Below are 14,197 nucleotides of genomic sequence, written 5' to 3' on the forward strand. Positions count from 1 at the left end.
CTTCAAGAACAGGTAGTTATGGAGTTTTATGGTTATGGGATATTAAGGAACTCCTGTGCTTCTCCTTTTGCTTTATGTCGTGAAAAAGCCATGAAAATTGAAATACTCAGTTGACTGAAGACGAAATAGGAGGAATTGCTGTGTAAAGCCTTGTAAAGCCTGAGATTGTCAATTCTAAGAGTGCTTAGAGAGAACAGTAAGATGAAACTATCCCTTGGACTTAAGCAGTTAGTTAAGGTAAGAACTATGAAAGCTGTTTTCAGGCAGGTATGTTTGTATCCAGAAAGGATTACAGAATCACAGAGTCATAGAATCATTGAGATTGGAAGGGACCTCTGGAGGTCATCTGGCCCAAGCCCCTCATCAAGCAGGGTCACCTAGAGCCGGTTGCCCAGGACTGTGTCCGGACGGCTTTTGGCTATTTCCAAGGATGGAGACTCCACAACCTCTTTGTGCTTCCTGTGCCAGTGCTTGGTCACCCTCACAATTAAAAAGTGTTTCCTTATGTTCAGACAGAAGTTCCTGTTCAGTTTGTGCCCATTGCCTCTTGTCCTGTCACTGGACACCATCTTCTTTACAGCCTCCCTTCAGGTATTTGTACACATTGATGAGATCCTCCAAGCCTTCTCTTCTCCAGGCTAGACAGCCCCAGCTGCCTCAGCTTTTCCTCATGGGAGAGATGTGCCAGTCCCTTAATCATCTTAGTGGCCCTCAGCATGTTAGTAGCTCCCTCTGCACACGTGGGTGCATCCCACCAGGGCCCATGGACTTAGAATCATGGAATCATTAAGGTTGGAAAAGACCTTTAAGATCATCGAGTCCAACTGTTAACCTATCACTGCCAAATCCATCTATACCATGTCCCTAAGCACCACATCTACCCTTCTTTTAAATACCTCCAGGGATGGAGACTCAACCACTTCCCTGGGCAACCTGTTCCAATGCCTGACTACCCTTTTGGTGAAGAAGTTTTTCCTAATATCCATCCTAAACTTCCCCTGGCGCAGCTTGAGGCCGTTTCCTCTCGTCCTATCGCTTGTTACTAGGGGGAAGAGATTGACCCGCATCTCACTACAACCTCCTTTCAGGTAGTTGTAGAGAGCGATAAGGTCTCCCCTCAGCCTCCTCCTCTCCAAACTAAACAACCCCAGCTCTCTCAGCTACTCCTCACTAGACTTGTTCTCTAGACCCTTCACCAATTTCATTGCCCTCCTCTGGACACGCTCCAGCACCTCCATGTCCTTCTTGTAGTGAGGGGCCCAAAACTGAACACAGCACTCAAGGTGTGGCCTCACCAGTGCCGAGTACAGGGGCACTATCACCTCCCTGGTCCTGCTGGCCACACTATTCCTGATACAAGCCAGGATGCCATTGGCCCTCTTGGCCACCTGAGCACATTGCTGGCTCATATTCAGCCGGCTGTCGACCACCACTGCCAGGCCCTTTTCTGCCAGGCAGCTCTCCAGCCGCTCCTCCCCAAGCCTGTAGCATTGCATGGGATAAGTATAGACTTAAGTCAGTTTATTTAAGTATTCTCTAAACTGATCCTCTTCCACCAAGGGTAAGTCTTCCTTTCTCCAGACTTTCCCCTGGGGTTTTCTTGCTCCAGACTCTCCCCCTGGTCTCTGAGGCCTTGGATTCCTAAAGGCCACTCTTGCAAGCAAAGACTGAGGCAAAGATGGCATTCAGTACCTCAGCCTTTTGCATGTCCTCTGTCACCAGAGCCCCTGCTCCCATTTAGAAGTGGGCCCACGTTTTCTCCAGTCTTCCTTTTGCTACTTACGTATTTATAGAAGTCCTTATTGCCATTGACATCCCATGCCAGATTGGGGCACAGAATAGAAGATAGCTTCTTTATTTACAATTACAAGACCTTTTCTTCCTGTCTGCATTTATCTTAAAAAAGCTCTCAGGTTTTGTTTTTTTTTTTCCTCAGGCTTATATTGCCTGCGCCTCTTCATCTAAAGACAGCTTTCTAGTCATCTTTGATTTCATTCTGCTCTGCCTGCACGTCTTGCATAGCCATCTACCTTCAGAAATAACATCCAGCAAAAACGTATCTGCCCTCATAATTCAGACTTCAGGCAGATCTTGCACTTTTCTTTGACTTGGGTCATGGCACATACTTGCTTTGATATTGAGACCAGCATGTTTAATAGAGGAGCCACAAGAATAATGACTTATGCATGGATGACAAGTAGCGTGGCATGAAAAGATACCACTAGTGACAAATCCAAGAACTTAAAAATTTCAATTTAAGCTTGAAAAAAAAAGACATTATTAAAAAAAAAGTTATAGTCCTTCTGGATTTTCCACCCTTAAGGCCTCTGTCCTCAGGCTTCCTATACATTTATTTATATATATAGTAATGTAATACAATAATGTTTCCTTTTTTTGAAAAACAATTATCTTAAGTGTATGAGTCAAGGGGCACAATAGCATTAATCAAGCAGCACTAGCCTTAAGTAGTAAGACCATGCTGGCTTCTCTAAATGCACGTACTGTCAAGTGATTGTCTCAACACAGCACTTCAGATAACAGAATGCTGGGATATATATTTTTGAGTTCATATAATAACATGAGAGTTCACATAATAACATGAAAGTGTTTTGTGCTTGTAAAGTTAAGCAACTTCTTTAGAAGTCTGTCTAGTATAGCAGTCTATTATCCATAGTTAAATCATTGATTTCTTACGCACACTCATTCCAAACTGAAGAGATGTTCTGTAGCAATCCTATGCGCTTACATCTAACATCCTTAAGACAAAGCAAACAAAAAATAATTCATCACAGTACTGTTCAGCTTCAAGAAAGAGAATTACAGAAATATGAAGATACTTGTTAAAAATGCTAAAAGGGGCAGACAAAGAGTTATCTTGCATGCCTCATGGTGAATCTTTAAGGGCACCAAACTGCAAGTGCATACCTAGTAAATAAGGCTTTGGGAAGGGCATAAGAAAGCCAGCATTGTTAACACTAGGATAAGGTCAGGTATTAAAAGCAAGAAGTCATCCTTCAAAATGTTAATGTCATGTTTTAGGGTAGAACACAAAGTTTTCTTTCAAATGCTAGCAGGCTAAATGTAAAATACAGTAAAATGAGCTTAAAAGCAGCTGAGCAACAACTTATGAAAAACAAAAACTAATAATCCCTTTTCAAATCCAACAAAACAAGGAATGCTGTCAGAGTCTGTAAGACTGGTAGATGAACTAGCATATAAAAGGAGCATGTAGAGGAGATAAAGCCATAGCCCAAACCTGATTGAGGCTTTGTTTCTATGCTTACTGTAGAAGAGCTCGGAGAGATTCTCAGACTGATATTTCTTTGTGGACAGATAAATTCAATTTGAGAAAAAGAACCAGTCAAAAGCTCATTTACTTGGTGACTGAAATAGCAGAACTAGTGACTGTGGTGTACTTCTCAATTAACACCCTTTTTTGTACCAGAGGACTAATTAATATTATGCTAATATTTAACAGATATTCTAAGGAAAATAAATAAATTTCAGATTCAGATAATGCAGATTACAGAATCCAGAACACAGAATGACAGAATCCAGAATCAAAGAATACAGCTTCAGCTCTGACAACTGTAGTTGGGTACATTACTAGAAATCATAATAAAGAATAAGATTAATGGATGAATGTATAAATAAGATATTTGGAGGAAGAGTCAAAACAGCTTTTTTGAAAGGCAGATGTTCCTCATATATTTTGGAAGTCTTCTGAAGCCGTCAACAGAACTTTAGATACAGTTTACTTAGATTTTCAATCAGCCTTCAGCACAGCCTTCAGCACAGCCTTCAGCAAAATCCCTTAAATTATGCAGTCACAGAGTAGAAAAAAAGCACTTTTTCACACATCCAGAAGTAAACTTCCAGAAATCATTGCCAGGAGGTTGGGGAGGCAGACAAGGTTACACAAATTTAAGGGCTACAGGCCTGTGAACAGACACCAAAGTAAATAGTCCGCGTACAAATGTCCTCTGACATGACAAATGTGGATGCTACAGGAAACTACAGACAGGGCTAGATCAGAGAAAGTAGCCAGGTTCATGTGCTCTCACTAAATAGCATCTCTTGCTATCACTGCTGAATACAGTATGCTGGGCCAAATTGACCAACAGGGCATTTTTTACGTTCCTATCCAGACACGGTGACAAATACATGCATGCAAATCTTAGCTTTCTCCCTACTCTAGAGAAAAGTGCAGCAAAAAAACCCTAATGTATCCATCTAGTCTGGAAATCAGCATGCACAGGTACCAGGAGCAGACTTTACTGAGCTGACAGTTCATCACACTGGTAAATCAGCAACCCTCAACAACCCTATCACACTTACCTGTTCCCTCTCTCATTCCTTGAATTTTGACGGAAACAGAGGACACCAGAAGTTTGCACTAAATATGTTGTGCAAAAACCACAGTGAGCTTTTACCTGTTTGTTACCTTACACTGGTGTTCACTGAATCAACTGAGTCTGAAAACATCACTGGCCTGCTGCTCTTTTCTCTGTTGGGAGTGGTAGGATCTTGACGGTTTGGATCTTTTTCAGCAAAGATATACACAGTCCAGGAGTCTTGGCATACATGCCTGCGTACATGTTTTCTGTAACAGTCTTTAGTATTTCACTTTTTATACCAAGCAAGCCTCAGCTTGATGAGGATGGGAAAACTATGTATTAGTCGGTGGCATAATCCTTATTTCATATGCATATGTGAAAGAGTTACAACGTTTGTGGTAACGTTGCAGCTGACAATGTAGCTGTGTGCTGTCTGAAGCACTGAAAGCATCTCCTTCCTTCTGTTACAATATTAGACCCATATATACATAGATAGCAAGTGCTGACTAGCTACCTTCACAATTGATATATGCATGGTTAGCATGGTCTTCAGGACCGGTGGTTGTGCCCAGTTTGGCAGTCTCAGGCGTTGGCATCAGCTTCCACTGGAACACTGTGTTGATAGCAAGCCAGATGTGCTCACACCCAGCATAGATGCAAATACACTTCTCATACACGCACCAGACACATCCAGGACACACTCCTGACCCCTTCATCCCCTCTGTGATGGCCTGAGAGAGGCTACTAGGGCAGGAAAAGAAATCTGCTCATGGAAGAATTCTGGGAGTCTACAGAGGAGCAAGCCCACCGCCAAGTGCGAGACTGAGAGGAGAGGAAATCCCTCAGAGAGCTCAGGAAGATTCAGGGCCTGTCTCCCAGAGACCACCATAAGCAGCCTTATGAGACGAGACTGAGCAGAAGCCCTGACTCTCGCCCTGCATTTGGACCTGCCAGCACAACCTGACCGTGCTGCAGTTTGCAGAGGAAAGGCCAGGACAATGGTCATGCACTGGAAGCCAGAGAAGACTTATTTCTTCACTAATTATTCACTAATGCTTCAGCTCACAGTGAGGTAAATGATATCATTACATTCCTGTTCTGTGTCTCACCTGCCTTCGGCTCAGATGAGGATAATGCCTCTTGAGCATGACCAGAAATCAAAGACCTAGCAGCAGGGGCCAGCAGCCATTGCCTGGGCTGTTGGTGGATGTGGCCGGTGGGGGGGGCCTGGCTTACTCCTGAAGTGTGTTGTAATCACATGGCATGCAAGCATGCCTGCTGCATTAGGGACTTGAGGGTGAGTAAATGAAAGAGTCCTGTGGGATAGGAACGAAGGCAGGCAGTGTGGATTGTCAGCCATGCTTTATTACTGTGCTCGAAGGCCAATGGTCACTCCCTGGAGTGGATCCCAGAGGCAATACAGACATACGTGTATTAGAAAAAACAACCCACTGCGTTTAGCTTGAGGCTTGAGTGCTCACCTACACATGATTTGCAGCCAAATATTCCAGTGATTTTAGGACTATTTCAAGTTCTGCCCAAGTTTCAGAGGCGCAGGCGATGTTTCCTGTGATCACTCACAGCCCTCTTTATCCCTTTTCTCTCTTCAAGGCCAGTGTAGCAGTCTATAATATTTGGTCATTTTTACTGCACACAAGAGTAACAGATACAACATTCGTGAACAGGGAGATGCCTGGCTTAAAGAACCAAGAAAAAGTCAAGAGATAGGAATGGAGATGTCTCCCTTGTAAGAAACAACTGTTTTAAGTAGCCCATGCACTCCTTTTTCCAGCGGATCAGCCAGGTGCCCAGTGTCCTCATAAGCGGAATATACACACCTGCTTTGTCAGGGCAGCAGATTTTGTTTCTGCGCTTAATTTTCATTTAGCGGCAGTGTTTGTAAACGCCGATGTGTATTTTGTAAAGGTTTACATATAAAAACACCACTGTATGCGAGCGACTTCCCGCCTCCACCCACAGCCCGCGGCGCCAGCCCCTGAAGGACCAACGGCTTCCCCGCAGGGCGGGGCCTGCCCTTCCGTTGCCGCTCCTGCGGGCGCTCGCGGCTCGGCTCTGCCGGCGCCCCGGCCGCAAGGTCTCATGGGAGTGGGAGTCCTCCACGCGCTCTTTCCCATGGCGGCCAGTGGCTCGTGGACTACCTGTCCCACGGAGCCTTGCGGGGGGGCCCGGCGCCCGGAAGGCGGCTCTGGCAGCTGGTGGCAGGGCGGCTAGTTCAAGTTGCCATAGCGGCGAGGCGGGGAGGTGTGTGGGGCTGTAGGGCGTGCCCGGGGAAGGGGTCGGCTTCGCCTCGGGGAGGTGGGGCGTCCTCCCGCAGCTGCTGTGCCGTGAGGGCTGGGGGTGCGGGAAGGGCAGAGTCGGGGGGCTGCGGCCGGAGCGGCGTGCGGGAAGGGGCTGCGCTGCCGCTCGGGGCTGGCTGGGCGCGGAGCGCCGCGGGAGGGCGGGCGCTGAGGGGAGCGGCGCCGGGCGGCGCGGCAGCCGGGAGCTGCGGCGGGAGGCGCGGGGTGCGCGGCCGCGGGGTTACTCGGGAGCCGCGGCGGCAGCCGGCGCGGCCCGCGGGCCTGGCGGAGGCCCGGCCGTCGTTCTGGGGTTGTTCCGCTGCCTCCGGGGCTTCCACGGTCCTGTCCGGGGCAAAAGATGCAGGAGGACCTCAGAGATGAGGTCAGGTGTTAGTAAAGTTCGGTACGTGCAGGGCGAGAGGAGGATTTGCACAGGGCGTTAGCTGAGCTTGCTTGTTGTGAACAGTATGAAGGAACTTTTATGTGTCGTGGTGATGAAGTGATGGCAACGTGGTGTCACAAGTTGACAGTAAAATGTAGTACTGGTGCCTGAAAGCGCATGATGGTGAAATGTCACCATGTAGGATCACCTTCCTGGCTTTTTGAAAACTTCTCCTGGCTCGGCTAGAAGCACTGAAGGAAAGGGCCTTTTGGGTGTCATGTTGTCCCTTTCTGGAATGGCTATTGAATTTTTTGTCATGCTCAGTCTTAAATATAAGGCTTCAAACATACCTGCAGCACTAAGTTAGTTACCTAGTGATGGATTAGTCTGCGTGGAGCAAAACAAATAAAACCACTTGAAGTAATCAGGTTGTATATACTGAGTTCATCTTTTGCTTACTTGAGTTGGAGAACTTGCTGTTGAGACTGTCAGCTGTACTTCTTGTTTGCTTTACCCTGCAGATTTCTTAACAAGAGAGTCCTCAGTGAAACTGAAATGCCCTGTTTTCTACAGGGAAGGAAAATACTGAGCATTGATGTTTTTCCTCAGTGCAAGAAAGGTTATAATCTGTTTGGGTAGACTAAAAAGCAGTAGAAGACAGATGATTCTCACTGTCAAGTAGGTTGTATGATCATGTGCTGAAATCAGTCTAGGTTTTTGGAAAAAGTGATAATAGGTGCTTTTTTTTTTAATAGGCAAATGTACATACAGAATATTTATACAAATTTCTACTTCTTTATGGTTTTTTTTTTTTTATTCTAAAATGAAACTTCTGTAATTCCTTTAAAAATGAGGATGTTGCTTTATATGAAACAAACTTCTTCAACTTAAAAGTACTTACAGTTCCTCTTAGGTTGCTCATGAGAACAAAGAGGAATGCCACTTAACCATAAATAGAAAGTTTTCTTCAGACAAAATGTCCTTCTATGTCTAGCATTTTCTTTTATGTTTACCTTTTTTACTAGCCTTTCTTCAGTGCTTTGGCCAGTAAGTATCTTAGTGAGCCTATTTTTGGACAGCTGAAAACAAACCCATTAATCTTTTCTGCTGTAAATCTTCATTTCCCTTTTGTTTTCTTCAGTGTCATAGCTTTTCAGTAGTTGGAGCTCTTATGGTTGAGACACTTATCAGAACAATGTGTTCAGCAGATAAGTCAACTGCTGTTTTTCATTATTTCTATCAGTGCCTATCTCTTTTCTGACATTACAAGTTTCAATACTTGTCTAACTAGAGGTACGTGTAGGGCCACGTTGAGAGGCCCACTCTCAAAAGAGTCTGAGAAATTTTTAAGGATTTAATTCCCATCAGCTGAGATGCAATAACTAACCTTTGGAATTCTGCTGGCTAATGCCATTTCATCTGGAAATGAGTTAAAACACTTTCTATCATTTGAATGTTCTTACATGTCACATTGTTCTTAATTTCTCTGTCTACTCAGGTGTCCTTAAAAATCTGTCTTTCATTAATGTGAAAATGATAATGTTGTAAGTGATGTTATTTTTGGGCTCTCAGCTTCTAGAAAGAAATGTGACATGGTGGAATTAAGAGTTAAGCCTAATCTTTCACTTGGAGCTGTTTGACTCGCAGGCAAGCTATATGAGTTGCATAATGTAAGGTTTGTTTTCTAGCTCTCATGGGATACTTCTGTGTGGTATTCTACATACAGAGTAAATCCAACATATGCTTTTCTGCCCAGTTTGAGAGGAAAAGAGAATTTGCTTCCTGTGAAACTGTGAATGGAGTTCTGAAGAACCTAAGTTGCCAAAACAACATTTACTATGACTTTGTAGTTGAAATAATATATGATAGATACAGACCATCAACCGTTTGCTATGATCATTAAAGTTAAATGTGTTGCGGCTGTAAGAATGATAACAGTCAGGCAAAATGTGCTGCTACATAGGCCCATGAGTAGATGAAGACTAGATTCCTGTGGATTAATGTCTCAGGGTTGAGTTTCTGATCCCTAATAAAGCTGATCTTGTGCTTAATACTTAGTATGACAATTAATAGGGTCTCCCCTTTACCTGGTGTCTTAAAGATATTTTCACAAAATGCTTTGAAACTGAAAATCTTTGTCAAACTTGGAGGAAATTGATCACTGAATCAGTTGCTTATTGGGTTTTGAGTGATTGTGTTGCTTGTCATGCTTGGTAAGATCAGAAAGAGATGTTTTAGCCCAGAGAACTGACACTGCAGTTACAGAAGGATTTCAGAAATACTCTAGAACAGGTGATGCCAAACTCGTTTGAGAGAAGTCTCGTTTCATGCTTATCGGTGATACCTGTGGTCTGTGTGCTGGAATATGGATCTTGCTGATGTCTGCATGAGGTTCTAGTAAAGATCGAGGGGAAAATACAGCTTGATGTAGTAATGTGCAGCACAGAGTAAGTTGTTTGGGTTTATTTGTAATGAATTATGGTAAAAATGAATGTTATTCCATGTTTTTATTTCTATTGGTGTTTTATTTCTTTTATTTTTCTCTGTCTTTGAAAATATCGCGTATTTCTTGTTTCCCAGTGCTCAGTGTTTATGCTTTCTCAGCCTCATTTAGACTTCATTTCAGCTGACTAGAATGACAGGCACTGGAATAGTGAATTCTGATACTGGCAGTAAAAATGTGCTTTAGTGAGATAAGGGAAGGGAAGATGAGATAAATTAATCACTTCAGAAAATGTAAGGAATATTGGTGTACTTGAGCACAGACTGAGTACATTGATTTACTCTCCTTTCATGTTTCAAAGGTTTCTATCCAAGTCTGGGAGATGCAAATTTACAACCTTTTAAAAATTAAATATAAGGCTCTGGAAAAACATCATGTTGCCTCTATATAAAATACAATATAAGAATTGAATCTCATCCATGGTTTCTTTGGGAAACTTCAGCCCTAATGGCTAGAAGAATGACACCTTTACTGTGGCTTTTTTTTGTGTTCACTACAGGGCCAAAGAGAGTTCAAGAGTTTGCCACTCTATTTCCTCTTCCCCAAAGGAGGCTCAGACTGTCTCTCCCAACAGATGCTGTTACCACAGATCTTATGGTGATTCCGTAACCTTTAGGCAAACTGCTGCAGTGTGTAATAGTTTAAGAAAAAATTTCTATCTAACCTACCTTTTGAGGTTTTAATTTTAATCAGTTACTATGTAACTTTACTATAGGGATTATAGCTGTCTGTAGCTTTTAATAATTTCTTTTCCCATGTCTGATGATTGTTTTCTGATTTTTCTCTCCCCTACCTTGCCATTCTTAAGACTTGGCAATCCCCATTCTTTCCTCACAAACCATATTTCTTCTGCCTCAAGTGATTTTTGAATTCTAGTCAGGTGAATTGCCCCAGCATCAATGTCGTAATCTGGGTTATGTTGAATTAACACTGGATAAAAGAGATAATGCTTCACAGTTTACAAAATTACCTTTATTTTTACATCTTGTATCGTGTTAGATTTTTCTTTCTAGAACATGACATTGTTGATGCATATTCAACTTGAAATATTAAAGCTCTTGAATAGCCTTTTTTTTCTTCTTTCTCCTACCAACTTCTGTTTTCCTTGCTGTATTTGTCCAGTTGGACAAATAGTGTCAGCTGCAAACTTAATAAACATATTATATTACATTATCAGGTCATTTAATGAAAATATATAGTGGATTCACTCTAGGTTCTCACTTGATACTTCTCTCCAATTTGACACTTAATTTCTGTTCTGCTGTTCACCCAGTTTTGCTTCCATTTTAGGAAAGCTTAAGTTAGTTCATGTTTCTTTAGCTTACTTTTGTGAATGTCACGTGTGTCCAAGTATTAAAAAAAAAAAAGTGACCTCTATTGCTTCTTCCCTGTTTAACAAATTTAGTTACTCCTTACCAGATCGATTGATTTGATATCAGTGGATACATTGCCTTTTTTTTTTTCTTTTTTTTGAGAACAGATCTTTTGCTAGAAACTTAAAATAGTCTATTTTAATTTTTTCCACATATTTAAATTGATTAGTCTGTAACTTCTTGGCCACAGTTTTCTTTCCTTTCTCTTATTTTTACGACACTGCATTTGCCTTCTTCCATAATATCTCCGATTCTCCTTGAGTCATTAAGATACTCGTTCTTAGACCTGCTTTAGACACTTAGTTACTTGGGGTTATTTGTCTTAGTTGGCCCTGGCCAATCTGAATATAGCTTAGCAAGTAGTGTGAGGCAAATGGGAATGGTTCTGCAGAGCAGAACAATTGATAAAGACCTGATGTCTCCACTGTACGTTTTGGGGGGAGAATTTGCATTGGGCTATGGTCTTATCCTGGGTACTGAACACTTCGAAGTAGTGAGAGTGCATCTTTTGGTTTAGTTCTCTCCTAGTGGGCTCTGTCTCTTGCATCTTGGCACTGCTTCGTGGTGTGATCTGAACCAGCAAGGCTAATGTAAATGTAGCCTGAGTCTAGGAAGTTGCTTTGGGAATATTGTGCAAGTCAGAGGCTGTTCAGTTACAGTCAGGATTTAACATTCATTACTTTTTCTGATCTTCCTGCCTAGGTTTCAAGATACTAATGGCAGATTCATCCAGCGATTCAGACAACTTTCTTAGGGGTCGAGTAGGAAGACGGCCACCTTTGAGAGCATCCCACAACAGATCTCGGAACTATGGTGCTGAAGAAGTTACAGAGAAGATCCATACTTTAGCAAGCACTTTACAGGTTGTTTACAAAATACAGTTTTAAAGTATTTATAGAGCCTTTGTTTCTGTAATATAGGGTCAAATTTTCATTTCTGAAGTTGTGGAAAATACTGTACTGATGGGAAACATTGCTTTCTGTGCAAACCAAAAAGGGTTTGGGAAATTGATCATGTTGCCTTTGAGCTGAAAGTATGTGCCTTGTTACACTTTTATACAGCTGTTATTTCAGACAGTAATAGAATGTTGTTAGAAACAATGACATGTTTGGTAATACTGTTTATAAAGTCAACAAGTTGAATAATGCCAAATAAACTTTGTCAAATTCTCACAAGAGGCTTTAAATTTTGTTGCAGAATGTTCCAGCCCCATCTTTGTTGTCCTGTACTGTGTAAAATTTCTCAGTTCCTAATAAAGTAAATATGTAGGCAGTCAATTCCCTCATAGAGTTTACAATTTAAATATTTTCTAGATGTGGAACACCACAGTGGAAGCAGTATTTGTAAATTTGTAAGAGATCCATACCCAAGCAGGAAGAAGTATTCATCTAATTCCTGCTTCTTCAGTGGAGGCAGCAGAGGAAATCTCTGAATCTGTTTTGCAAGTGGGAGGAGATATTTAGCTATCTTGACACCATTTATTGCTTGAGAAATCATTCCCATTCTTCTCTAGCTGATAGCTCTTAATATCTAGAGTGGGTGGGCTTATGTATTATCACTTGTGTTGAAGTATTTTTTGGCCGGGAATATTTTGTTTTCTTTTTAATATGTGAGAAGAGAAAAATCAGTATAGAATGCTGAATTTAAACATCAAGACTTCTTAGCTGGAAAATAATCATCAAGCTAGAAAAGAGAAGAGTTAATAAGAATGTAATCTGAATGTTTTTTAAAAAGGATTTGGTATTGTCCTGTTTTTGTCTAACCTCTTTCTAGCTGTTCTTCTGAAATTCTGATTTTAAGCTGATTGCTTTTTGTGGACTGCTTTTCAGCAGATCTGCCATCTGATCCAGCTCTTCATCTGGTCAGAGAATGCTTATGCAGAGACCTTACCTAATATGTTGATCTTCAAAAATTTGTTATTCCTCAGTTAATTCTATTTTACAGGCAGGTAATGTTAAGATCTTTGGATTAAAAACGTTTTTCTGCAGAGTTCTTGTTTGAAGCTGAGGCCTTGCTGTTGTACTGTAAATGGCAGCATGGGTTTTTTGTTTGGTTTTTTGGGGTTTTTTGTTTGTTTTGTTTTTGTTTTCTTCCCTTTAGCCATGCTGTACATCTTCAGATTCTGGTTACTCGAATAGGATTTTGAATGCTTAGACCCTTTAAAAAGCACTTGGGTTACCAATTTACTGTTATAAACCAAGAATAATAAAGACAACAGTAATGTTTGATTAGAAGAGGTTTCTGTTTTGACTTTTCTTCCTCAAACTTTTTTTAAGGATACCAACAGAAATCTAAGACATGTTGACCATTTGCTAGGACAATACAGAGAATACAACAAGGAACAAACCGAAGCAATAGCAACTGTGAGCAACTTTCAGTTTATCTTAACTTCTTAAATCTTTTCTGCTAATAGCATTCATAGCTGAAAACGTGGTAGTAATGGACAGAATATATCAAGAGTTAAGTAGAGGTAAACAGAAACTTTTCATATTTATTTGAGCAATTTAAATCAAACTATAGTAAGATGTTATATAATGAAACTCTGGCAGCTTTTGTAGTTTCATTACTTTTCTGGTTTATAAGCACCAAATAGATTGTTATGTTATGACACTATGCCAAGTTCAAGGTGCATAGCTGAAATCGAGTATTAGGGAACATGTTTCTGTTGCATGAATAGGTGATAAGATAAAAGCTGAATTACAGCAGGGAATGAGATTGTGATCATCATACTGGTGTAGGTTTTCTTCCTGTCATTCTACAGCAGCTTCTGAATCTGTTGACCAGCTTTCTCTGAATTGCAGAAGGGGTAAAATTCTCATAAATATCAAGCTTCTACAAGTTTGAAAGCAGGTGTCTAGACAGAGAGGTTAAAACAAATTAGTGCTGGTAGGGCAAGAGAGGTTTATAACTTGATTACAAACAAACTGCAGCAGGTGCCGCCTTGAAATAGATACATATGAGATGCAGGAATATTTTGCATGTGAGGGTAGAGAAAAAGAGAGAAAAAACAAATACTCAGAAAAGAAGGCTTGTTTTCTTAAGACAGCTTGCTTTCTAAATCAGTATGTGCAAACTCTGCATGGAAGTAATTGGGGATATTATATGCCTCATAATTTTTTTTCCTTGTTTTTGAATGCTGTTTGTGTTTTTATAAGCTCTACTTAGGTATTGAATTTGTGGAATTTCTGGTGGGCATTAGAACCATTTAAGGTTGTCTGTTTTTAACAAATGCTGATACTAAATGTAGTTCAACATTGTTATTCTGGAAAGATTTTCTATTAGAAAACATCAAGGTGAGTGAGATG

At 41.3% G+C, this 14,197-nt stretch overlaps 1 protein-coding gene across 1 annotated transcript in view; it reads left to right on the forward strand.

The window, feature by feature from the left end:
- Window positions 1–6,563: 6,563 nt before the first annotated feature.
- Window positions 6,564–14,197, forward strand: part of CEP128 (centrosomal protein 128) — a gene marked incomplete at its 3' end in the record, with an annotated part of 120,709 nt that continues 113,075 nt past the window's right edge. The window contains exons 1-3 of the mRNA XM_082316896.1: window positions 6,564–6,599; window positions 11,595–11,755; window positions 13,169–13,255. Of these exons, the coding sequence (XP_082173022.1) occupies window positions 11,609–11,755; window positions 13,169–13,255 (234 nt within the window). The 5' untranslated portion in view covers window positions 6,564–6,599; window positions 11,595–11,608. The remainder of the gene's footprint in view (window positions 6,600–11,594; window positions 11,756–13,168; window positions 13,256–14,197) is intronic.

Source organism: Platalea leucorodia (genome assembly GCF_965183815.1).
Source record: "Platalea leucorodia genome assembly, chromosome: 7".
Lineage (NCBI taxonomy): Eukaryota > Metazoa > Chordata > Aves > Pelecaniformes > Threskiornithidae > Platalea > Platalea leucorodia.